Source organism: Betta splendens, chromosome 12 (genome assembly GCF_900634795.4).
Source record: "Betta splendens chromosome 12, fBetSpl5.4, whole genome shotgun sequence".
Taxonomy (NCBI): Eukaryota; Metazoa; Chordata; class Actinopteri; order Anabantiformes; family Osphronemidae; genus Betta; species Betta splendens.
The window spans coordinates 3,955,001-3,981,278 of NC_040892.2; the positions used below are offsets into that span (position 1 = coordinate 3,955,001).

The 26,278-nt window shown below is 45.7% G+C and overlaps 3 protein-coding genes across 5 annotated transcripts in view; 2 read left to right on the forward strand and 1 right to left on the reverse strand.

Moving 5' to 3' along the window:
* lhx6a (LIM homeobox 6a) overlaps positions 1-1,656 on the forward strand; it is a 12,546-nt gene extending 10,890 nt beyond the window's left edge. For all 3 annotated transcript variants that reach the window (XR_003787760.3, XM_029169016.3, XM_029169015.3), the window contains exon 9: positions 1-1,656. This exon is cut by the window's left edge and continues 6 nt beyond it. Coding sequence is in view for 2 of the 3 variants with exons in the window: in XM_029169016.3 (XP_029024849.1) it covers positions 1-74 (74 nt within the window). In the remaining variant the exon portion in view is untranslated.
* Positions 1,657-2,188: 532 nt separating this feature from the next.
* morn5 (MORN repeat containing 5) lies at positions 2,189-8,098 on the reverse strand. Its single transcript, XM_029169065.2, has 6 exons — positions 7,960-8,098; positions 7,737-7,873; positions 7,508-7,655; positions 7,020-7,131; positions 6,713-6,844; positions 2,189-2,321 (listed from the first exon to the last, which is right to left on the reverse strand). Exons 2-6 carry the CDS (start codon positions 7,781-7,783, stop codon positions 2,230-2,232), a joined length of 531 nt encoding a protein of 176 aa, XP_029024898.1. The 5' UTR covers positions 7,784-7,873; positions 7,960-8,098; the 3' UTR covers positions 2,189-2,229.
* Positions 8,099-8,127: 29 nt separating this feature from the next.
* ndufa8 (NADH:ubiquinone oxidoreductase subunit A8) lies at positions 8,128-11,141 on the forward strand. Its single transcript, XM_029169067.2, has 4 exons — positions 8,128-8,269; positions 8,866-9,029; positions 10,326-10,491; positions 10,732-11,141. The coding sequence occupies exons 1-4, from the start codon at positions 8,219-8,221 to the stop codon at positions 10,867-10,869; spliced, it is 519 nt and encodes a 172-aa protein (XP_029024900.1). The 5' UTR covers positions 8,128-8,218; the 3' UTR covers positions 10,870-11,141.
* Positions 11,142-26,278: the final 15,137 nt, after the last annotated feature.

Below are 26,278 nucleotides of genomic sequence, written 5' to 3' on the forward strand. Positions count from 1 at the left end.
CCTTCTCTGTGCTGACCTCCCAGAGTCTCCCTCACCAGACCATGGCGCTGCCTCAGCTCCCTCTCAGCCGCTAGCGCTGCACTTTGACCCCCGTGACCCCACCCTGTGGAACCCCAACCCTCTGCTCTCACACCGGTCACGTGTGCTGGCCTGACCCGGTTTGCCCAGGACGGGCAGGCGGGAGTCAGCGTGGAGAAAACTCAGCCCCTTGGAATCAGAAAATGAGCTGGAAGACAGACAAAAATAACTGAGATACACCCGTCATTGTGTTTCTTTTTTTTCCTTGAGGACAGGATTATACCACCTGCGGCCATTCACTCAACATACGCCTGAAGCATTTACCATTAGCAGGAACTGACCACCGAAAGGACCCATTTTGCTTCGCGTGTCCAGCGCCCTCGGCTTTACTTCTCCCCCATCGGATGTGATGGGGGAGAAAGGTTTAAAGGGATGGAACTGATAAAGGAAGCAGGACTGAAGCCTCTTGAGTGCTGTCAGAATGCTGAGGAGAAACAAAGATGGGGAGATTTAAGGGGGAGCTGTCACTGCGGCCCAAGTGGGCCCACTCAGTAGGGCGAGCGCATTAGAGGTAAGCTTCCACCCTCTTCTCTCTCTAAGCAGCCATGAAGGAAAACTAAATTGTTCATTTTGAAATATTTAAGATAATGTTTTATGTAAGAGCAAACCCTTCCCAGTCATGTTTTTGATCAGCTCTCCACAGAAATTAGTTCGATTTGATTCAATATTTGTTGAAGACTAAATATACTGGGTGCCTTATCTTGTCCATCATTAAAATAATGAGTACAGCAGCTATTTAACTAATTAAAATTCCAGCTTGTAATTTATCAATAAACAAACATTTGGGTGTTTTTTATTTGACTGTGTAAAATATTTTTGACAGATTTTTCATCCGAATCTTCCTTTGGTAGAAAATCACTAATCGATTGTAGCACATTGACTGGTTTTTATGAAGGAAACTACAAAATACAGCGTCTGGGCTTGTGTTTTATTAAATTATGGATGTGAGCAGAAGCTCACAGGTTTCAATCTCCTACAGTTCTGTTACTAATATTTAAATAGTATTCTGAAATGACCATACGAATTGATGCCACATTTCTCCAGCAACCGAGGTGTTATATCATATTCATATTCACAAACAGCTGAATTCTCACTATTTATGATTTTGTTCCTCTGTGTGTGTGTCTTTCACAAAAGGCAGCAGATGGAGTATTGGTACAATATAAACAATATGAAACAGTATGATTTGTACCTAGTAGAGAGAGAGAGAGAGAGTGAGAGAGAGAGAGAGTGTGTGTGTGTGTGTGTGTGTGTGTGTGTGTGTGTGTGTGTGTGTGTGTGTGTGTGTGTGTGTGTGTGTGTGTGTGTGTGTGTGTGTGCGTGTTATGGGTGGGGTAGAAAGTGAGAGATTGTGTATCTGTATTTTGGTGCCATGACCATTGTGTGAAGAACAGGATCCAACAAGACCTCAATGTCCTTGTATTTATTGAGATGGTAAATCCCTGTAAAGCACTTTTCCCTCTGAAATTGTTTTGTTTTGTTAAAAAAAGAAATGAAACAAAAAAGTTTATTTGATAGATGCATCAAAATGTTTTGTGTACTACAGTAAGATGCAATAAAATAGAATGTGATATTGTTGTGGTTTTGGATTGTTTCTAAGGAAAAATTAGTTAAGCAATAATAAAATCTTTTCGTATGAGACACAAGAAAATTGGGCAGAGCGATTAAAGGGATTTTTAATGACAAAAAACAAAAATAAACTCCATTAATTTAACACAATCGTATTTTGTGTGTTTTTATAAATTTGTTTTGCGATTTGTTTCAGGCTTAGTTCATTGCAGGCTTTTATTCAGCGGGGGTATTTTCAGCTTTTAAATGCAAAGATTTTAGTTGAAACTACTTAATCGTTTAGCTGCTGCTAATTTGAGTAACATTTACATTTACCCACATTCACTTTCTGACAGACACTAAGACACAGTTACGAAAAGCTACAACTGGCTTATAAAACACTGTAAATCACCTACCATAAAAAAATACTAAATAAACTACTACATAAAAATAATAGGCTGTAGAAATAAAGGAATAATAGAATAAAAATAAAAGCACACAACTATAGTATCAAGCCTAATCCTTTTATTGTGTCTGAAAATAAAACGCCAACTAGTTTACGTGCAGTTTAAAAACAAGTACCATTTAATGTTGATCGTATCTTCAAGATGCAGCTGATTTTTCGGGATCAGCGTCAACGACCTCGTCCCAGGCTTTTCGACAAGTCCGGACAATCCACTCGTGTTCCGAGTCATCTGATGGAGACATTTGATCCAAATTACTGAGAATTCAAAAATGTATTGAAAACAACTAAGGATTGGAAGTGTGCAAAATTGTTTTCTAAACAGCTGACTTGTGTAGAAGAACCGCAAAAAGGCGCGTGTAAAAGGTGCACAGCAAGTAGCTGTGCTCGTTTTGTTGAACTCTCTTGAAGCGTTTGAATCCCATCTGTAATAAGCAGTAGCATGCATAATTAAACCGCAGGTCATTCTGAGTGTGAGGCTGCCACAGTGAAGTGCCATTCAAGTCTCGGGGAAATTTGTCAAATCAAGCCTGACAATTAGGAGAAAATAACTTCTCAGAGCCACTTCAGACGCCAATAAATAATAACCCCAAAAATGGACGCCAATTCTTTTAAAGCGAAACGACCGCCAGAGGAGCAGATAATAAAGCACTTTTTCATTGTTAAAACTGAAACGAGGAGCTAATTGCAGGGGAAGTGAGCTTTCTCTGGAGCGCGCGCAGCTGCACGCACTTGAGCGGCTCGCGGGGCCTCACCCCCAGGTTGCACGGCGCGCGGGGCTCCATTGTGCGCGCGAGCAGGTCTGCAGCCTCCCGGACTGCTGGTGCGTAATTGGCGGCGATGGGTGTCAACGCTAACAGCCACTTCACGCGCGAGGCGCCGCCCTCGGCTCTTTCTACCTGCTCCGATCGGGGACGTCAATCGGGCGCGCGGGCAGCTGCCCCGCAAACGTGTCCACCACGTCTTTGTGGAGCACTTGTTAGTGGACAAAGTGATTGCCGGAGCTCGTGCGTCCCCGCATCGCTGCGCTGCTGCAGCCTGATCTCAATTAGCCTCAACCTGTATTGATGATAATTAGATTGGTGCATTTTCATATTTGCTGTAATCCTGCCCTCTTCAGATTCTATGGCAGCGTTTATCTCAGGATTTAAGACGCGTAATTGGCACCCTGAGTTATTTCAGGGCACAGGTGGCTGGTATATTTAGGTAATTTCCTGCAATCTGAGGACAGCAGGATATTTTTATCATTTGCATTTAACACTTTTCCATTTGTTTTCAACTTGCGGAGAATTTTAAAGCAACTGGTCAGATTACGTAACTAAGGGCACAAATTTGAAAAGACATGTTATGTCCGCATCGTGAAGCGCAGCACAAACATCAGTTTTCTGGTTGTTGTTCCTTTTAATACACAGGAAGTGATAATTCAAGTCTATTTATGTTAATCCTCTAAACACACTCGGAGGCAAAAGTGTTTCCTTCCACTGTGAATTAACAGATCCACACATTGGCTCCACGGGACTAATTAGAAAACATAAGACTCTGTATTGTGTAGTGGTTTCATACTGTAGATGATGACACTGTGCAGTATTTCTTGACTCATGACGATGACACTGGACATTGTTCTGATCTTGTGATCTTTTTGTGTGGTTTGAGAGAAGAGGAACGGCAGGGGAGTCAAACTCAGCTCAACGTGAAAACTCAAACTCATATTCAGACGTGCGTCATCGGTCTCCACTTCTCTGAGTTTCCTGCCTTGATGACGTCACAGAAAACAGCAGCGGTTTTCTGCTTTTTAGCTCGAGGAGATACGGATCTTTTAAATAATTCGTCCATCTGCCGCAGCTCGACGGACCAACGCCGTTTCATGGCGAATTTCTGCCTCGAAGGTGCACGACGGACGGGCGCTTCAGGAGCAGCGGCGCGAGGGGCCCCCGGCTGATTCTATCTGCCCGTGAAAGCCCTCCGCCGGACGGGGCCGGGGGGCGGGGGGGGGCGTGGCTCGGTCACCGGCGCTGTTTTCCTTGGCACGTGAATGTTTTCGGTGTGGAACCCGGGCCGCGCGCGCCTTCAAATGGAAGCAGTTATTCCAGAAACAGGAAAGTGTTACAAACAATATGGCAACACATGGGCCCCGCTGGAGCCGCAGCGCCGCTGAGTGCCGCTGCCTGTTGCCAAGAGGGAATATCCACGACTGAGTGTGTACTTGTTTATAATACCAGAACATGCTCAATCAGTAAGCAGTGGGGACTTGATTGCGCAGATGTGGCCTATGTATCTTTTTCCTTAGCTCGTTTTAATTACAGCTCCGCGGAGCGATGTAGATGTTTTATATTCCACCCCCTACGACAATCTTCATCATCGGCGACAAATTAAAGCACCATTCTTACAGTTCAGGGGAAGAAGATAGAATGTCTGTAGCGACTTGTTTCAATCTTCTCAAGATTAAACGTTTCATTCAATATTCATTTATTATATAATATAAAACCAAGTACTTAAACCTGGCGAGATATGGGGTAACACTGTGCTCAAACGCAATCAGGAAACAAATCTGAGAGCAAATTAGGATGTCAGAATGTCAGTATGAGCCCAATACAGTCAGTGAAGTAACGTGAGGTAGCTGCTGTCATCTTTTTGTTAGAAACCAGGCTGCTCGTTCTACTTGGACAGTTCCTCCACAACCTACTGTGTTATTGGACGGTTCTGCAGAATCAGTCTAATGTTTATACCTCACAGTGATGCGAGCATGAACGTAATCACCAGGAAACTGACCACCAAAAATATTAGCTGACGTAAAAAGCATCTACATAATATAAATCATGGAGAATAAGTGCACCAGGAGTGTCATAGCTTATTTCCTAAACTCTCTAAACACATCTGAGATGGGAAGTTCCACTTAGCGATCCCAAATGATGCACTTACTCTCATTTATTCTCTTTGCATTTCTACACATGTACAAGTATTGCTGACAAGTCCCTCCATACAATATGCAGGTCCTTGATGACAAGAAATCAGCTCAACTCCAAAAATAATCTATACCTCTTGGGGAATATTAGCAACAGATCCTATTGTTTTGCTACCTGGCACTACTCCAACAAGTACTGTTTGTCCAAGTTAGCAACGGTAACTAAGGAGGCCAGAGTTTTTTAAGCGTTTGTTTTGGCCAAGGACGAAAGTTCAGACTGATATTTCCTAGCAACAACACTCACTTCCAAAGAGAACAACCTAAATCATCTGTGGGTTAGCGTAGTCGCGTAAGCATCACTTTTCCAACTTATTTTAGGTATGAGGCTTTGTCTCCTGCATCCAGCAGTCGTAGCCGCTTCACGGGGAGCCCCTTCCTCTTTCCTTGCTGCAGCAAATGTCCCCACTGGGAGGGTGGGTCTTCCCTGTGTGCCATCATCCTCGCAGCCCTCATCCTGGTCGGAAGTCATGTGGCAATAAATTCTGTCTTCACACCCACTCTGACAAATGTGCCTTCACCTCCCAGGGTTGAAAAATAAATCTATACAGGATACGAGAGCATTCTTCTCCAGAACACTGAGACGAGAAAAGCTGCAACACACACACACGCACACGCACACGCACACACACACACACACACACACACACACACACACACACACACACACACACACACACACACAAACACACACAAACACACACACACACATCTGTGCAATCCAATCCCCACTACTTACTGATTGAGCATGTTCTGGTATTATAAACAAGCACACACATGCACAATCAAAAGTGCAGAAATATCGCTCTCTTCTTCTACATCACTGATCAATACCAGAACCTTGACAACTCCACATCTAGGAAACAATAAAAGATACTGTACATACTTTTGTCTCATTACACACTGCGATGACATCTGGTGAGGATGTGAATCATTTCTTTTGTCTCTACACAAGTGAGATTTATAAGCTTGTGCAACTGATCTGAGTTCTCACCATTCAGACTGACTGATTCCTTCTTTAACAAAAGAAGGCTTTTATTGGATGTATTCTGTTAAATGCCAAACCAAAGAACCGAACAACTGAGAGGAGAAGAAATCTGCTCAACACCCAATACTTAATACACAGCATTGTGCATGGATGTGAAAGCGTGGTCGGGAGACATGACAAGTGAAGCATGTAAGAAACTGTGAATTCCTATCTGGACACCTGACAGACTGCGTTTACTTCATACCGGGGGTTCTAAAACCGGGCAATCCTTCAGAGCAAAATGTGTCTTGAATTTTCCACTTTTTACAAATAAAAGGGAAAAATGTTTGAGATGACTGCACGCTTATAAAAGCGCGCTTATCAGATGACTCTTAGCAGTAATCTTCCATCTGAGAGTCCAGGGATAATCCATTTAACATCACTCTATAGGCTCTTGTTATGAAATCCTTCCCATATGGCCACACTGCACTTTAATGTATGCAGATGAAACGGGCCCTGCACAAAAATACATTCTATACAAAGGTTTAAAATATGAAAGAAGCTTCAGTGAGGGAGGTATGTATCATGATTATGATTATGAGTCAAAGTAAGGGGTTGCATGTGTCATCTAGGAGCCACAGTTATCTTTGGTGTCTGAGGAGTATAACGCTGATAATTACTGGATCAACCCTCTCACCTGCCTTCCTCAGGATTCCACCTGTGTAGGATGTGATGACTCTGGTGGAGGGGTCATAGAAGCCATCTCCACAATCATAACATCCATCTGGGATCACGCGTGGAGGATGCAGATCAGTTATCTGAGATTCTCCTGTGACAGATCACATGACACCAAATTACACTTTTACTATTATTATTATTATTAGTTGCTATTATTAGGAGAGAATTTGTTACACTCCAGATCGTTTTATTATCCAGTCTTTAGTCTCTCTCTCTACCTTTTCTTTGAAATGTAGGCTGAGTGTGTGTCATAAATGAATGCCAACCTGCAGGTCTGAGTCCATTGCACCTCTCAGTGTAGAAGCGCCTGTCAAGACAGTCACAGTAGTCCCAGTCCTTCTCCTTATACTGAAGACCATCAGAAAACGTATATGACCCCTTGTGAAGGAACAAAACAAAAGCAAATTAATTCATGAAGGAAGAATATAGAGTTTCTTTTGGATGATGAAGTTGCAGGTGCGGGGTAGTCAGGGCCAAGGTTAGTCATGGTTCAGACCTGCTATCATTTCAGATGAACCACAGCTACAGGGATGGAAATAATTGGAGTGATCGCTGTTGTGGCAAAAACCCGTAGAAGACTGCATCAGAGCAGGAAAGACAAGCTTCACGCAGGAAAACAGGCGAGAAACCTAATAACTACAACAGGGATGGTGAGTGGCTGCTAAAAGGGACCAGATGGAATAGAGACTATGACCAATGCGAAACACACTGACAAGTGCATGTGGATGCATATAGTCTGACACACAGTCCTCACCTGTTTAGCTTTGCTCTTTTCCCAGATGGCTTCATATTTGCTTCCATTTTGAAAGTGCAGAACTCCTTTACCGTGGAACATCCCATCCTTCATTTCTCCCACATACCTGGTCCCTGTGGGAAAGGTGTACTCTCCTTGTCCTTCCATCCTGAAAGAGAAAGAAACAAGTTTGATCAATTCATTCATCTCTTGCTGTAAAGTCTGCTGTTCACATTCGAACTTGAATTACCTGCCATATTTTGTATCACCTTTGTAACTACTTCCGATGAACTCCATTATGATGTGAATTATTTATCTTCTCACAGTCACAAACTATCCTTAGGATCTAGTCAGTCATCGTCGATCGACAGGCATCGTTTACGGTTTCTATGACAACAGTGCAACGTACAGCGATAGTTACCAGAAAAACAATACGCAACAATCATGTTATTTAAAGCTTTAGGGTATAATACCGCTGCAAAGCAAATTCCAACTTGTTTTTTATTTTTTTACGCTAATGTATAACATCTCTCCGGGACATATCGTGTGCGGCGCGCTCCTGCCTACGTCATCACTACGCGCCTCCCAGTAGCAGGCGCAGCAGACGCAGCTAACCAAACTGACCTTCTCCGCGGCCTCGTCGCTCGTCCTGGAGCTAGACGAGGACCTTGAATTTTTTTAGGATAGGCGCCGCTTTTTTGTGCTATTGTTATTTTGGATAAACATACTGCCATGCCAACAACGTTGGAAGTCCCCGCATTGCATGAGCTGAATGTAGATGAGGTGAGCAACGCGGAACCTTATTGTTTTGCTCGAACGATAAATCAGACAGGACACGCTAACATTAGCTGCTAGCTCTAGAACAATATAAACTTTTTAGACTAGAGGTGTAACATGACCCAAAAACAATGGCTCACATTGTTAGCTATTTGTTTTTGTGTTTATATCAAATGATGTGTGCGGGTATAAATTGCTTTTAACTTATTTAAATATTTTGATGTCTCGTGAACAAACTTTAATTTACTACAGCTTGTCACTTGTCCACCTCATATTGTTGGGTCTTCATAAGTAAGTCAATACTATTTGAATAATTAAGTATTGACCTTTATGTCTTGGACTATATTTTGCCTTTATCAACGTAGATACAGTTTATAGTAAGCTGTAATGCACTGACAGTATGTAGCGCTGCGTTTTCTCATTCTCTTTACAACATTACATTTATCAAAGGCGTGTTTTTATAAAGCTTTAGGTTGTTAAGAATTCAATATAAACCACCGTTCAATAAAGCAGAGTCGCCTGCTTAGAGTTAGCTCTGTTTGGTGTGTGTTTGTTGAGCGTTTATAATCATCTGTTTTCGATGTGTGCCTGTCTTGGTCCAGATCAAGGTTTCCTCTGCTGTGCTGAAGGCTGCTGCCCACCACTATGGCTCCCAGTGTGACAAACCCAACAAGGAGTTTATGCTCTGTCGCTGGGAGGAAAAGGATCCCAGGAAGTGTCTAGAAGAAGGAAGGAAAGTGAACGAATGTGCACTCAATTTCTTCAGGTAACGGAAAACCAGGGTTTTAATTTATTGTATTGTGTGAAATACTGTAATGATGATGGGAAAATGAGTACAGAGAGAATTGATAAGAATATTATTTGTGTTTGTGCTTTCATGCACATATACCACACACCTTGTCCTTCTTTCTGTTTTCCTACAGTTGTTTGTTGGGGTTTGTCAATGAATACATTGGAACCACGTTGATTAGGCAGAATTATTGCTATTTTTTATTATCTTTTATTTATGATTAGTGCAGTTTAGCTTCACTGTTTGATCCATTTGGGGACTACAGTTTACTTTGAATATAGCCTTTTCACTTTACGTTGAACGTCACGTTGAACTATAGTGTGACTTTATTTACATTTCTGTATAACCTATTAGTCTTTTATCAAAGTTTGCTTTAAAGGAGGTGGAAGGGGAAAGTTAATATAAGTAAAGATCAAAATATAGGCCAGGTTTAAGACAAGTTGGAGTGGGATACCAGTGAGTCAAAGACAATAGGAAAAACAAACTCAGAGTCTGGACTCCTTGTTTAAGGGTCATTTGTTGTGAAACATGTTACCTTTGTGACTGACAGTTGCATTTTAATGAATGTAAATGTGACTGTTTCTTTTATTGTGAACATAAGAAAGATCATTTAATGAAAATGGCAAAATCGAGGATGCATTAATTGTCTATATACCTTTTTTTCTTGTTAATGAGAATGAGATGTTTTGTACGCATTTGTACCACCTTCTTTAATCAACCAGTGAGTTGAGGGAGTGTTAATTGTATTACTGGTACTTAAAGAAGTTATTGATACGGCCTATTGTGCCACTTTGTCTGTTTAATGAAGCAATGTTGGCATTTTTACTTTTTAATATGCTGTGTTTCCATTTGAGCATTGGTCATGAGGCTCATTCAATAATGTCTCTCTTGTTTTGGTTTTTTGTTTATTTGCCTAACGTGGGTCATAAGTTATGTTTTTCTTTTTCAAGACTTCACCTCAAATTCAAAACCAGAAACCACTGGGTAAAGACAAATACTCAGTCACAGTGGTAGAGAAAAAACTATAATTATAGTAATTAGGAAAGATTTGTGAAAAGCTGTAATTGCACCAGAGACCTGGTTGATTCTTGCATGTTTCTGGCAACTGCCACCTGAATTTAGTAACACTTGGTTCACACGGCCAGGTAAGTTTGTTTTCATTATCGTGCAGCCATATCATAAATGTTGTAAGGATCAGTTGAAGCTCTGACTGGGTTTGTGTCGTAATTATGAGTGTGTTAATCCTAGTTCTGTTTGGACTGTGTCTTGCAGGCAAATCAAGGGAAACTGTGCAGAGTCCTTCACAGAGTACTGGACCTGTCTGGATTATTCAGGCATGACAGAACTGCGGCGTTGCCGTCAACAGCAACAAGTCTTTGACAGCTGCGTGCTTGATAAGCTGGGCTGGGAGAGACCTGATCTTGGAGAACTGTCCAAGGTGAAATGGAAATGCTGCAGTAGTGGTTGATGTCCATTCTCTGCATCTGTGTAGTATCGTCATTTATCTGCAGTTTTAAGCCGGAAAGCATTATCTTTTAAATGCTTTGAGTTAATTTGTTGATCAGTTTTGTAAAACTGATCTTGAACATATATATATTTTATACGATATTGTACGTCCACTTGAATGTGTTTTGGAGCCCTGTTACACTGTTAAATGCTGTATGAATGTGTTTTATAGGTGACCAAAGTGTCGACCCCACGGGCTCTCCCTGAGAACCCCTACCATTCTAGAGCGCGTCCTGAGCCCAACCCAGTCATCGAGGGTAAACTGGAGCCTTCAAAGTATGGCAGCAGGTTATTCTTCTGGAACTGGTGAGGCAGCTGGAGGAAGTCGCCTTCCACAGACATGGGCTCTGTCCAACAGCAACTAGACAAAAGCTGACCATTGACACTTGAAGTGTAAATCTGTCAGGCACATGAAGGATGCTGGTTTTAGCACCTTTATCTGTCTGAGCATTTTGGCCAGAGCTCATGTCCAGTACAGTGTGGATTACTTCAATCCACACTGTTTTCCTGACCATTTCTGTAAATGTAAAAATACAACATGCTGTTATTGTTGTTGTCTGATAATAAAGAGATAAATTATAATCAGACTTTTTTATGACTTGTTTTTTTCACGTAAAAGACATGGTTCCTTTGGTCCTTATGTACATCTGTGTTTTGTCAGAGTGTGTTGTCAGACTGCTGAAGGGTGAGGTGGGAGGTCAGGGTTCAGGGTCACTACCTGCAGCCAGAGAGAGCTGCTTCTGCTTCCTCCTTTTCTCCCAGTTCACTTCCTGCCTCTGACCCGGGCTGGACAGAGATTAGAGGAGTCATTTCATAGATGCACGGCAAAGCGTGTTGTTGCTGCTGGCACGTGTGCGTGCACATGCGTCACCGTGGCCTTCAGCGGACGGACCTGCTCTCCTGTGGAATGCAACATTGTCCAAGATCAAAGATGAGACGTCTTGGATAGAGGTTTTCACATATCTCAGATTTGAGCAAGGTAGCCTTAGTCTGTTCTTCCAGAAATCATTAATGGGTCAAGTCTTCTGCCCCTGTTGTGTATTTTATTTCTTTGGGGAACAATAGGAACTCAAGATTTGACAGCTGTGTCATTCTAAGAAGTAGAGATTTTGACCTCGGCTATTAGAACGTCACATGGAAGGTTGACCGCTATCAGCTGACTGTCAGTGTGGCTTTATTCACAATATGTAAACGTTCTACCAGATGGTTTGATCATCATGCTTCCATTTTATTCCTCCTGCGTGTTTTCTACGTTTTTCAAATGTCTTTTAGCCGATAGCATGTTCAGGCTTATTGCCTGAGACAAGCATCCATTTTCATTGTGTACAGTGGATCCATATGCAGGCGTGGGCGTGCGTGTCTGTGTTTCTACTGGGCGTCACTGCCAGTAGTCGCAGAAATCCCCTCGCAAGGTGTGGTCTGGACCTGCGGCTCGCACAGGAAGCGTCTGACAGACCTTCTGACCTGAGGAACGGGACAAGGGAAGGAGGGATGCAGTGAGGAAAGGAGTGTGGACAGGAGAAAACACATAAGGGGGAGTGGGTCAGACGCAAGGCTGAAGGGGAATAACCAGGAGTTTAGCAGAGCTTAAAGAACCCAAGCGAGGAGGAGGATGAAGAGGAGGGAGCTCCAGACAGACGAGGCGCGGCTCGGCGGCGGCTCGGCGGCTGCTCGCTGGCTGGCAGCGAAGCCCCAGGGCTCGTGGCGGACCCGTCTCCATGCGCCTCGCAGGAAGCAGAGGGTCATCGCTGTTTGACACGGCACCGCCACAGGAAACGGGCTCTGGCACAGGAAAGAAATACAATACAGAGCTGTCACAAAGCTACAGCCCGCCTGGGAGCGCGGCGCTAAAACACTCAAACAAGCCGCTCTGTCCACAACACATCACTGTCAATATCCCCATTGTTCAGCGCCAGGGTGGACATAATAAAGTCAATGTTTGAAGTGTGGAACCCCAACAGTCAAAGTGTTTGAAGATGGAATGTGGAAGGTTTTAAAACACACTATTAAGAATATTTGTGATGAATATCTGTTTTTATAAAATCAGACGACGACAACGGTGACTCTTCGTATCTTGTATCATCAGTGCAATACTTCTGTATCCATAACATCATATGCACTTATGCCCATCTGCTGCATCCATCCATCAGGAGCCCGCAACATGTGGGTGCACTTGATTTGATGAACCCTAAAGTGCAGGTATGTTTGATTCGTTGATGCCGGTGCGCCTTTTTGCCGTCGCGCTCTGTGATCTTTAAAAGTGCGCATGTGGAGTGGGGCTTTCATGTCTCTGCCCCCCTCATACTGGTCAGAGTGGCTTTGAACTGGTTTGCCACCACTACATCCATGACCAGCACTCATGGAGATGAATAATGGGAGAGCTTCAAAACATAAGCCACACTGACACACACGCTGTTGTTTTTAATCTTTGTGTGCTCTGAGAAACGCAGTGCGGGTGCATCTCGCGGAGTCCTGGACCCAAACTGGTTTGAGGAGGATTTGTTACTATGTGACCAACAAAGTAGGATGGAAAACCATACGCAAGACACTACAACGCTTCAGACCTTCAATCACCTCTGACCTGCTTGTTCCCTTGAACCCTGCGTTGCGTGAATAGCAGATTCACACAGCAACCGGTGCTGAAGGCCTCGTTTGAAGCTTCGCCTAAAGGATCGCGCTCACACGTGCGTTTCCACGGCGACCGCAGGTCCCCACAGCCGCTGACGGAGCGATGACCATGGCTGCTGTTTGCATTCCAGCTGCGCACGCTTCACAACCACCCTTTCATGCCGCAGTTTTGCCAAACGCCCCTGAATGCGGCGCTTAAGACAACATTCAGCGAATGTGACGGCTTCGCTCAAGGTGCGAGTCGGTCGGAGGCAAGACGGAGCAGGAGCGCTCCCGCTTCACTGGTCTTCATGAAGCTGAGTCACACGCTGGCGGTTGGACGGCAAAGCAGCAGAGACGGAAACCTTAATGCACAGTAAACATCTCACCATTTGATCAATAACTATTTGAAATAACTCAGATCCTCCGAGGGATCAAGTGACTCTGAGTCTGTTTATTTCAAAGTTCCCGAAATAAAACTGCAGCCATTTCTTTTCACCGTGTGTTTATTCTGTGGTATCTGAGCAAATGGACTAATGTGAAGTATGTGATGAAATGAGAGGTCAGGATGACGGCTGAGGCTGTTGTCACACAGCTTAACGCTCAAGAAGCTGTGGTCTGGGAGGCGCAGTCTCTGTTTATTTGCCTGCAGGTGTGTGATACACATGAAGTGCTGCCTGTGTGTTTGTAGATGTGTCTGAGTGAGGTTTAAACATAACTCTGTGTGCGTGTGTGTGTGTGTGTATGTGCGCGCCTGCGTGTGTGTGTGTGTGTGTGTGTGTGTGTGTGTGTGTGTGTGTGCGCGCGTGCCTGCGTGTGTGTGTGTGTGTGTATGTTCGGCCTGCGTGTGTGTGTGTGCGTATGTGCGTGCCTGCATGTGTGTGTGTGTGTGTGTGTGTGCGTATGTGCGTGCCTGTGTGTGTGTGTGTGTGTGTTTGTGTGTGTGTGTGTGTGTGCGTGCCTGTGTGTGTGTGTGTGTGTGTGTGTAGGGCTGCTGCTCCTTCTGCGCTGGCGTGGCGTGTTTATCTTGGCTCCATCCCAGACCTTCATCACTTCTCTGCTGATAGCTCCATTCCTCCATCGCTCTGTCCCTCCGGCTATTTACAAGTCTACCACAGACTACCTTCCTCTGCGTGCCAACATCCAATCCGTTTTGTTCCCTCCTTTCCTTTCCTTTCCTTTCCTTTCCTTTCCTTTCCTTTCCTTTCCTTTCCTTTCCTTTCCTTTCCTTTCCTTTCCTTTCCTTTCCTTTCCTTTCCTTTCCTTTGTGGTCCATGGTAAGTTTAGACATCTATTCTGTGGTTATGTGCTCGAGGGGTTAGTTATAGTCTCCTTAACAAATAAAGAACAATTCATTCCATCTCAATTTTGACTGTTACTTACCTCTGATGTTTGTCATCAAGTAAAATAGTTCACTCGTTTGTAAAATGTGACTCACTCCTTCAGTGTCTGGAGTCAAACGTAAATGCAGCTCTGAGGTCCTGGAACTCCTTTAAAATGCAAAGGTCACATTTAATGCAGTACGAATTGTGGAAAGTTGTACAGATATGGAAAATGACTCATCTTCTGTCACTATGGAGACCCAGCTGACACTGTCCTATTAACTACATCATAACATCATCTACTTCCTGGCAAACAAATCCAACTCATTCTAAGCTTCTGCGTCTCTTTTGCTTTGTCTTAGTTTCCTGACAAAACGAATGATAGTCGGAATAATGCTCTTTGTCACCAAAGTTCAATATTTTCCTTTTTTTTATGCTGCCATGACGGCTGCTTCACTCAAATCTAACATGACCCCAGAGCAACTTAGAGTAACTTCATCCTTGTCTCCTCTCATTTTTCTGAGCGTATTACAGCATCAAAGGGACTTTTAGTGACATCCTATACATTCTACACACAGGCACACACACACGCACACACACACACACACACACACACACACACACACACACACACACACACACTGATCCTGCTGGTAGCCGGCCTTATTCCCATGCGCTGCAGCCCAGCTCGCCCTAATGCCGTTGTGCCTGTGGTTTGTGCGCGCTGTAGTGCAGCATTCCGCCGCCGTGCGCTCATCTAAACAGTGCTAGTTGAAGAAGACACGCGGCGTCCTGGGCTGCACAGCTGCGGCCGCGCTCCTCTGGGTGGCTCCCCTACGACAAAGGGCTCCCAAAGTCTTGGGTTTCCTACGCATGTCAAGGTGGGTTAGCTGCCGGCCGCGCGGGGCTGCTGCGAGGCCCCGGTGGCCCATCACTCACACCCCCCCCACGCTGACGCACCACCCGTCTCCTGGCTGCCGCTCCCAGTTTACATGTTTGGCCCTTTTTCCCACTCGGCGCTTCTCAGACGTCCGTCCAGCTCTGTTTTCCCCTCAGATCACACGGAGTTAAAGTGCAGCCCTCGCTTGTCGTTCTTCATCTATCTCCCGCCCCATCGCACGTCCAGGCAAGCTCTCGTTCCCTCCATTTGCCTGCAGTCCTTCCCCAGCCATGGGGAGGGGTTCCTTCCACTGGTGTAGGTGTTGCAGGCTGATTTGTTTTTTCCTGGACTCCTCTTCCTCGCTGGGGGAAACCCTTTCTCCCACCTGCCGGCGGGTGAGGTTCTGGTGAGGATGAGAGGGTCCAGCGCTCCCATCACCTGCAGGCCTTAACAGCACGTCCAGGTTGGACGCCGGCGCTCTGCACCACACAAGCGGCGCTGTGTGGCTAATTGTGAATGCAGGCAGTTTGTGAGTCAAAACTAAAATAACTTTTTGCAAAAGACAAATAAACTGACAGGGATTTTTCCTGAGAGGAAGCCTTTAGTTTACTATATGACATGTTTCTTAATAGTGCTAAAGTGTTCAGTGTTCTTTAAATAAACAATGTGGAGTTTTGCATAGTGGGGCATGAAAGAATGCAGGAGTCTCGCTGCCCCTCTCACACATGTCAGCAATTTGGCTGCCTTGTGTATTTTGGATGTTGAAAAAAAAGGAACATTTCAAAGTAAACGAAAGAAGGAAAGTCTTATCCGCCTGGCAGCTGCGCTCCGGACCAAATTGCTTTCAGCTGATGCACTGCAGCTCAAACTTGCTTGGGTAATGTCAAGTGATGCATTGCAATACTGAGAAAACAACACAGACAAAAATAAATAAGTAGGAAAAGAAATGCTGGAAAGTTCCACTGCTTATTCAGGCAAAGCCCACAAACCCCCCAACAAGCAGACGAGCTGAGGGGGGGCTTTATTCCAGCGTGATCTTCACTGAGTGATGTGAATGTGACAAAGGTGCAGCGATGAATGGGATGCATTTGAAAACACATCACAAATGAGGAGGAGAAGTAATAAATAAATCAATGAATAAGCAGGAAGGTGCCCAAAGGAGGCAGCAAGGCTTTTCTTCAACCACACAAATAAGGCCTGGACATGATGATGATGGTGATGATGATATGATTCATTTCACGTATTTCATTGTGTAACCTCATGCTATCTGACCAGCATGCTCTCAGTGCCAGTGCAAACAAACACGCGTGCAACACCGTCTCCCCCGGCGTCTGTGCATCCAGCGCTGAGCAGCACTTTTAATCTGCAAACTCCAGTTCAGGTTCCAGTCGCCGCGTCCAACAAGCTGTTGCATCAACCGTTACGCCACAAATCATTCCTGATTTAACTCCTCTTAGATTATCTGCGTTACATGGACCTGAGGAGGAATCCCTGGACGGCAGAAATCGCAGCTCGCACAGCTGCCAGCAGGTATTACTGAACACGAGAAGATGAATTAAAGAGAAACCAGCAGGAGGCAGTTATGCTATTATTTTATATAGGATTATGATAGAAAGTTAGTACAATCAGTCGGAGCAATTAAAGTTAACATTAGATGCTATTTTAGCTTTTCAACCACTCCAGACAGACCATTATTTAATACAGTTTACAGCATTATTGTGCTTTCCTAATCATTATGAACAACACATAACTGGGTACAAACACTTATTAATCCATTTGTTGCATGGTTAAGAATTTCACCTGGTTTGAATAAAGCGGTTAAAGAACTTCTATTATAGTAACAAGTTATAGTGTGTTATCCAGTAATTCATTGACTGAGAAAATGATTTATTTTTTTATTTTGACAAATATTAGATCCATGTTTTCCACCCGCATGCTTTGTATATACATATTATATATACATGCATATAATAATAACCTAATTACTTCGAGTAAGCACCACAGGTTCTGGCGACCGCGGTCCAGATCGGTCCCAGCCCAATGTTGTGACAACACAACAGGTTCACCCCCCACCCCCACCCCCACCCCCCACAGCCTCAGCTCTGTTTACTTTCTGCTGGCAGGAGAATCTGGAAGCGTTTGGCTCGGCTTTGCACTCACTGGGAACTATCAGACAATTCGCATTTTAAACTATTTTGATATCGGCTCTGTGGAGAGTTGCCGTTTCCCTGAGAACATGACTTGCCTCTGGGCTCTGGGGCCCGCTGCTCCGCCAGAAGAATAAACAGACGGAGGGGGAACGGGAGGCGGGGAGACGAGGCCAGCGTAATGGGGAGAACGGGAGAGAGCGGAGCGTTTTACAGTACAAATAAATAAATATTAAAAGTATAATCACAAATCTGCTGCTGCTGCTGCTGATGATGATGATGATGATTTGAGCTGAAGATTTCACAATTCGGAATAATCGATTTCATATAGATGATGTAGAGCTGCTGATGAAAAAGTTCTCACGCCAGAAAAGAAATGTAGAAAACACGTATCTTACTGTACTTGTCCCTATTATCAGTGGCATCTGATGAGTGGGTTCCCAACGTTCGTATCAATTCTTCACTAGATGCTCTATTGACGCGCGCGCACACACACACACACACACACACACACACACACACACACACACACACACACACACACACACACACACACTAATTGCTCGTCACCTGCATAATTCACTGGTTTGGTTTGTCCCCTTTGCATTATAACTCACAGTTTCTAATATTGCTTATGACAGTTTGGACCAAACAAACAAAAATATACAGTATGAGTGTTTTATTAAAATGTGATGTTTGTGATTCAGGCTCAGACATTTGTGCTTTTCTGAGCCCACATGCTCCACTTGCTAAAGCAAGAAGCCACCGTCCCCACTTCAGGTTCAAATGACCTATTAGCCAAATGTGTTTATTCAGTGTTTAGTCACTATTACCCTCAGTATGATCCCGCACTAAAGGGCTAATGGCTGAAAATTTAACCCCAGCCCGACTCCACCGTAAAATAATTGATGGCATGTGAGAGACGCTGGCACGCGTTTCCTCTTGTTTTCCTAAAGAGGCGATATCATGTGGCCCGGCTGCTTAGCCGTCATCCCGATAGCATGATTGCTTCCGGTAGTGAAGGAAGGGATGGAGGAAAGGAGGAGAGATGGATGAGAGGGCTCTGTGGTTCTCACTGAGGCACCGTGGCAGTAAATCACGCATCAAATCATCCGCTGTTATCGCTTAAAGGCCGGTCCTTTATCAAAATCTAAACCGAGCCGCTCAACGTTTCTCTTCTCGAAGTAACTTCTAAACACAGGGGCTGATAATGAGAAAAAGTGTCCACACATACACACAGGAGGTTGAAACCACTGCCATTTGAGTTGGTTATTATTCACTGGGTCCCATTCAACACTGCTCAGAGTGGAGTGTGTGTCTAATAAGTAAAGTTGTGTGTGTGTGTGTGTGTGTGTGTGTGTGTGTGTGTCTTATATTCTGCATTTACCTAAACTCCTGCTCTCTCGTTTTCCTGCTTGATTTTGACAAATTTGAGTTTCCAGAAAGCCTCTGAGGTCAGAGCAGCATCTGTTGCTGCTTAGGTCCAAGATGCAGTCATGAGCATGCACACACACACACACACACACACACACACACACACACACACACACACACACACACACACACACACACACACACACACACACACACACACTGCTTTCTATAGATTGCTGAGAGTCCCAATCAGACATGAAGGCCTGTTTAAAGTTGCCTAAGTGACTTTAAAGCAGAGTCTGAGTCCAGACCTCAGGTTTAACACTGACGTTCTGATGCAGGAAATCTGCAGCTGTAGCATTAATTTAAGTGGCTTTAAATTACTTTTACATTTCATGAACATGTTGCAGAACTAGTGTTTCAGACTCAGACTGCTGGATGTTGAAGAAGAAGAAGAAGAAAAGGAAGAAGAGAAAGAAGAAGAAGAAGAAGAAGAAGAAGAAGAAGAAGAAGAAGAAGAAGAAGAAGAAGAAGAAGAAGAAGAAGAAGAAGAAGAAGAAGAAGAAGCCCATCTTGTTCTTAGGACTTCGGGGACAGATGCTGAGTGGACTGAGAGAATCCAGGCCTCTAAACCGGGTCTGTGAGGACCAGGGGAAGGGTCTTGGTCTGGTCTAAAGCCACAGGAACTGGGCTTCACGGCCAAATCCCTGAGCAGAACCCGTGTAACCTCACTGGGCTAAACAGAACCCAGACTCTCAGACTCGGTAAGTAGAGCGGTATGGAGTCAAACCTCACGTCTGCCTTTTCATATTTATGACGTCATGAAAGGCAAGAAACGAAAAGGCGAGACCCCCTTCTCCTCATCTTTAGTTATTAACCTTCATCTGCATATTTGTTACGCGTATGCGTCGGGCCTCGCTCAGACGCTTTCGCTGCCCCACAGCAGCCGACGTGTTAACAGCGCGGGCGCGTTGGAGGAGCGCGGACCACCCCGGCACCGCTCACCCCGCAAACACCCCGCAAACCTCCGCCAGATGTGTAATGAGGGCCGGTGCGTGCGCGTAATCACTCTCACCTGCGCCGCGCGCTGATGCCGCTCACTGTGGAGGTTAATGGATGCGGAGAAAGCGCGTCCTCCACGCTGTGTCCGCGTTTTCCCCGTCTACCGTGCTGGACGTCCCCTCGGGGGTCCTACATGCGGAATTCATTTTCATATTCCCTTTCCATAAATTGGCACCACCCCCCTCCCGCTCTACTCCCCCCACACCTCCACTTCATCCCCTCATTTCTCCCTTACAGCTGTTGTTTTGGATTAGTCAAATGGCTCCTGTCAGATCCACTGATCCCTCTCCTCCGCCACCCACGGAGCCGCGCTCTCGCTCCGTTCCGCCTCTCTCTCTCTCTCTCTCTCGCGCGCGCGCGCGCACGCGCACGGCTCCGCCGCGCTGACGTTCCTGACAGGTGCGTGTCAAGGTGCTGCCGCGAGCTCGCCGCGCCCGCTGCAGGCTTTCCCTCCTTTCAGGTCCAGGGAGGCGCGACGGAGCCGCCGCGTCGTTCACACCTCGCGGCAGCAGAAAGGGTTTGTTGTTTCAAACCGGACGCGGAGCGTCATCCATTTTTGACTCACCCGAGGTTCACCTTCACCTTTCAGCTGCTCGCTCTCTGCTTCCTCGCGCGTCTCAAGGAGTCTTTTCACCGCAGACTTTATTATTTTTCTCTTTTTTTTTTTAGGGGTGGAATTTTGACAGCTGCAGGTCTGGTCGTCCACGCTACGCGAGACAGACTGACACTGAAAGGAGTTCTGACACGATGATGGCAGAAGTAATAGTGTTATTTCAGTCATTTGGAGAGAGGAAGTCGGTGTGTGATTGGAGAGGAGAGTCCAGTTTCACAGGGAAGACTTGCGCTGAAGGAGGTTTGGGAGCGGTGCTACATAATAATTTGACAACAACATGTCAAATCCATTATGTTGTTTCAGTGATTAAAGAAATTGACCTGTGCTTGGGTTGCAGTGATACAGTATAGGGGTGCGGTGCAGAGGGGGGTCTCCTGTATGTGAACGCATGAACCCGTCCATCGCACACCGAGCGGAGTCCACACAAGTAAATGGTGACGCTTAAAATGGAGGACGGTGTGTTTCTGCATCCACCTGGTTCCTTCGGCCGAGCAGCACGTTTGCGTGTCGCCCCCCCGGCCTCTGGGTCGAAGCCGGGTCAGGACAGAGGATCCGGAGGATCCGGAGGCGGTCCCGTTCTCCCCACTGGTCTGAACCGGCTCCTTGAGTGAAATGCTGCCGTTAGAAATAACGTGTTTATTTTCCAGCGCGTTAGCATGCTAGCGTTCGTTAAAGAGCCCTCGACCCAAGCTGAGGCAGATGGGCTCGGTTTTCCAACGTGAAACAGCGTGCTGATTGTGATTGGGCTTTTAGTGGGTGAACGCAGCCTCCCTCCTGCTCACACGGGCACAACTGAACTCTAATCCTCTTTTAATTAGACTACTGTTTGCTTTGTTTCAGGCTGCGTGGTAGCTGTCAGCTCCTTACGGCCGTATAAATAATGCATCAATCATACGCAGACACACTTAGATTGCTGTGGTGGCTTTAATCAACTAAATGCATCCATGCCACAAACAAAAAAAAAAGTGGGACGATTATAAAGTCGTCAGAGTCCGTGTTGGTGTGGGACAGACAGACCAGGGACGTTCTGTTGTTTAAATGCATTTGTCATGAACCTCCATCGACTGGATTCCTCACAGATTCACACACTCTCCTCCCTGTGGGTGAGGCCTCCTCCTCTCCTCTCCTCCCTCCTCCCTCCTCCCCTTCCTGCTTCGCCTCCTCGCGGCCTCATCTTTCCATCCTGGTCCTCTCTCCTCCTCAGCCCACACTCTCCTCCGGCCACGGACAGTGACAAGGCAGAGGAGCTGAGTGTACACATCAGATCCCATTTATGTGCTATCGTGAATCATGAATGTAAATTTTATATTAATGGCGTATTATTAAATGAATCAGAACATGTACACGCAGATTTATGGCGTAGGAAACAGAGACTATGTCACTGTAAAGTGCGTGCACACACACACACACACACACACACACACACACACACTTGGCGCTGGTTAATCCTGAAACCCCTCAGCGTCCACCACCAGGAACTCCCTTCCTGCTGCAGCGCTGGCAGGAGCGTTCCCTCGGGCAAAGGTCAAAGGGCGCGGCCTGAAGCATGTGGAAGACAGCAGGTACAGGATACGGAAATCAAAGTGTCCGCGGACGAGCTGTCAAATGTATTTAAGGGCTTACGACTGCAGGAGATCTGGTGCATCGGCTTTTCCTGCTTCTATAAGTGATGTCTGACAATCACCATGTTACCGTTGCTAAGACAGTGATGGGTCTCCAGTGGCTGGCGTTAGCTTATAGCGCACCGTGTGTAATCTTCATGAGACAATGGGCCTGAGTGCCAGTGTTCACTCAGGTATAACAAGGTGCCGTTTGCGCCCCCCTCCCCCCGCGTGTCTCGGCGCTGAAAGCCCTCTTCACGCGGGCGAAGATGTCGGCGCTGCGTCCTTTCGCCCCCGTGAGCGCACACGGCGCCTTCGGATGAAGGTCATCTACAAAACGCACCAGATTAGAGCCGTTCCATTGAGCTCTCCCTTTCACAGAGCAGTAACAGTCAATCACCTGCATAAAACAGCCTAAATATAGGGTTGGAGACTTGTTACACCACTACCCGCAGCCATGGCTTGTAATTGAAACTTTTCCATTCTGTTTTTTCCCCCACTGCTTTGGCTGCTGAGGGGAGATTGGCAGCTCTGAGTGGCCAGCAGATGAAGCGGCTGGTGCGCTAATGAATAGAACGCTGATTGCAGGATCCCCGAGATGCAAATTACTGCGCCTGCCACCCCTGACGACCGGCAATTACCGGGCCGCCGCCGCGGACGCCTCGTGCATATTCATCGCACCCGCTGGGCATATTGATCAACAACTTACTTCAAGCAAGAATCTCTGAAATCTATCATGTCACTCAGTCAGAGCTAAAAAAAAATATCCCTTCTTTTCCAGTTGTCAGAAGTGACACAGTAATGTCTAGTAGGACAAGGCAGGAGTGTTTATTTTAATCAGGCTGAGCTATAGGCTAATTGCTAATATGTCACATTAAAGAAGAACTGACACAACATGCCATTCATTATGAAACAGTCTGAAATTAAATATTAATTTCTGCCTGTGTCACATCGTTAACAGCTGGTTTACGGAACCCTGTGATGTTGCAGCTTCAAGATTTGACTCCCATTTTTACTGGACTTGAATTTTTTTTAAACGTACTTGCACCCGGTGTTCATCGTCTTGTGTTTCTGTCGACCGCTAGTCTTCTGTGAGTCCGATTAATGTCATTACACTAATAGATGTTCATTAGTGAGCGTGTGACGGCCTCCGTGCTGCTAATACACACCTACACTCAGTGTTTAACCCTCAGTGGCAAATGGAGTTTTCCCGTCGAACTTACATGTTGGTGCATGTGACTGGCATTTTGGAGAGCGTACACACACACACACACACACACACACACACACACACTGAGTGCAGACTTCAGAACGTGGAATATGAATATGAAAGGGCCTCTTTCAACAACAACGGAAAAACAAGAGCGCTGCCAGTGGTTAATGGGACCAAATGAAGGAAAGCTGAGCAACATCGGATTTTGAGCTCTCTCCCTCAAAACAAACATCCAATGATCGCATTAGTGATGGCAGAGCCGTATCATTATTGTCCTGTTCGTCTCGTCTCCTTTAGAAACTCGGCCTCGGTCGGTTTCACAGGCAAAAATGTCCCGTCTGCAGAATCCTTTTCCCATTTCTTTGTATTTTTATGTCTGTGCTTCCTTCAGCACATCCATTAACCTGCAGCATTAATGACCACCTGCTATGATTAACATACACCGATAACGTATCCAATAAATACAAAGACTGAGTTATTGATAGTTTGGAGCCCTTTGTTCCTCATGGCTTCACTCCTGGACGCCGACTACTACAGTGCAGCAGTAATACAAGCCCTCACACACTGTAACTGTTCCAGGGGCTCAGCTGTCAACAGGGCTGCAGTTGTACCACTAAGCAGCTCCCAGCGGCGCTGCCCTCCCTCCTGCCGCTGCTGCTACTTCCCCCGGCTGTGGACAGGATAAGAGCGCTGTGTTCTTAGTCACGTTTTGCCCCTAAACGCAGGTTAACACACACTCTGTGTGGACAATCATAGATATAATGCCTCTGACTCAGACTCTGAACTTAACCCAAAAGCTGGGTCTCAACTGTCAAACGGCCCTTTGAAGTTGTGAGGCGCCCGCGCACGCACACACACACACACACACACACACACACACACACACACACACACACACACACACACACACACACACACACACACACACACACTATGGATGTAGATCCGTATCTTAAATATTACCAAGCCCCCTGATAACGATCTCCACACACATACTGAGTGGTCTGACGTGTTTCCGTCACACAAAAGCGACCTGCACTCGTTCGGGGTGGGTCAATGGAGGAGGAAAAAAAGAAACAGATATTTAAAGCAGCAGAAAAGAAAGAGCGAGTGCAGGTGCTGACCCCCGGAGTGGCTCGCATGCGTCGTTATCTGCGTGTCATTTTCCGCTGCAGATCCTAATCTTCTTATCAGAGTGTGGCGCTGGACCGAGCTCCGCCCATCAAACAGTTACATTAATCAGGGCCTGGAGTGGAGAGGCTGAAATTGGTGAAATAACAAATGAACTTACCTTACATGGCAGCTTTTGATGGTGGGACTGTGAGAAACAGCAGAAGGTAGGGAGTCATTTTTTAAAACAAATGAGAGCAAAGAAAATAACAAGCCGTACAATCGTGAAACTGATGCAAAGTTCCCCATAATTGGATCCTTTCTGAGTCACTATTAGTATGGTTTTATTATTATATCTTACACACAGACACACACACACACACACACACACACACACACACACACACACACACACACACACACACACACACACACACACACACAGCTCGTTCGGTCACATGATCGCTTGTGACAGGGGTCGTGAGGGGTCAAGTGGGGTCACGAGGACCATCCTGACATCCTGCGGTCTAATCACCTGTTTATTGATTTAACAGCCAAACTATGATCCACACGCACCGAGGAGAAAGTGAGAAAGTGAAAGCGAGCAGAGAGGTTGATTAAGGTTCATGGTGCTCAGAGGTGTGTGATGTCTAAGTCTCAGCCCGACTTATGTTTATAGGACACATTAACTGTAGTGTTAATGTGCCTGCTCCAGTTTAGCTGCAGTAGATCATACAGACGTGTGTGAGAGTGATTCAAATCTTCAAAATCCCATTAAAAATCAAAATCTTCCCATGGATATATGAATAATAATGCATATAAAAAATAAACCTCATGCATTTGAAGAGGTTTGCTCTGGTCAAAGACTAATTTCCTCTGTCCTGATCCATTGAACCCCCCCCCCCCTCGGAACGAGCAGGGCTGCGTTAGGACAGCACGCTGCTGCCCTCTTCAGGACCGAGGCTGGGTCCGTTTGAAGGAGCACCTGGATTGCATTTACTAGGCCTCACCACACAGTGGTGACAGATTACAGCTGCAGCACTTGAGGTCTTTCATCTGGTCGACGCTGTGGTCTGATGAGAAAGCGCTTCAAGGCAGCGACAACAACTTTAATCCGAGGAGATGAGTGAATGAAATCAGGTACAGCTCAGGTGCTAATTTCCTTTTGGACGGAACCTTTGTTTTTTTTTTCCAGCTCGTCCGTCCAAGAATAAAACTCATAAGAACACAAAGGTCCAATGTTTGTAGGTCTAATGCAAATGGGTAAACATAGCAAATGGAGGATGTGAATTTGAATATGTCAATACACCGGAAAATTACAAATATTACACCCACACTTCTTTCTCTCTGTGGTTCTATGAGGCTTTGCATGGATAAAGTCCAGAGTGTAGAGCTGTCAGTCACCACATCAGACTGTAAAGGCTCTATGTCAGTCTATGGCGTCTTTCACATGCAGAACATCCATAACTCCTGCCCTTCGAGATGTGAGCCTGCACACACTCTGCATTGAGCAGCACGTTTCCCTCTGCGCGACCTGCTGAATATTTGATCTGTGGCAGGTTGAGGAACGATCAGGTTGCAGTGAGTTGAGTGACGGCAGGACGCGACCGGAGGGCTGTGGAGAGCGGCCCCCGCCCAGCCATCAGCAGCAAAGGCACCTTAAAGCAGATGAGACATTTAATAGCTCGGGTACGTGACATGACACACTCTGAGGGGATTAGAGACGCTGCTGGTGGAAAGCGCCCTCTGTGTTATTGCCTCATCCCTCATCCCAAGTCTGTCTCCGCACA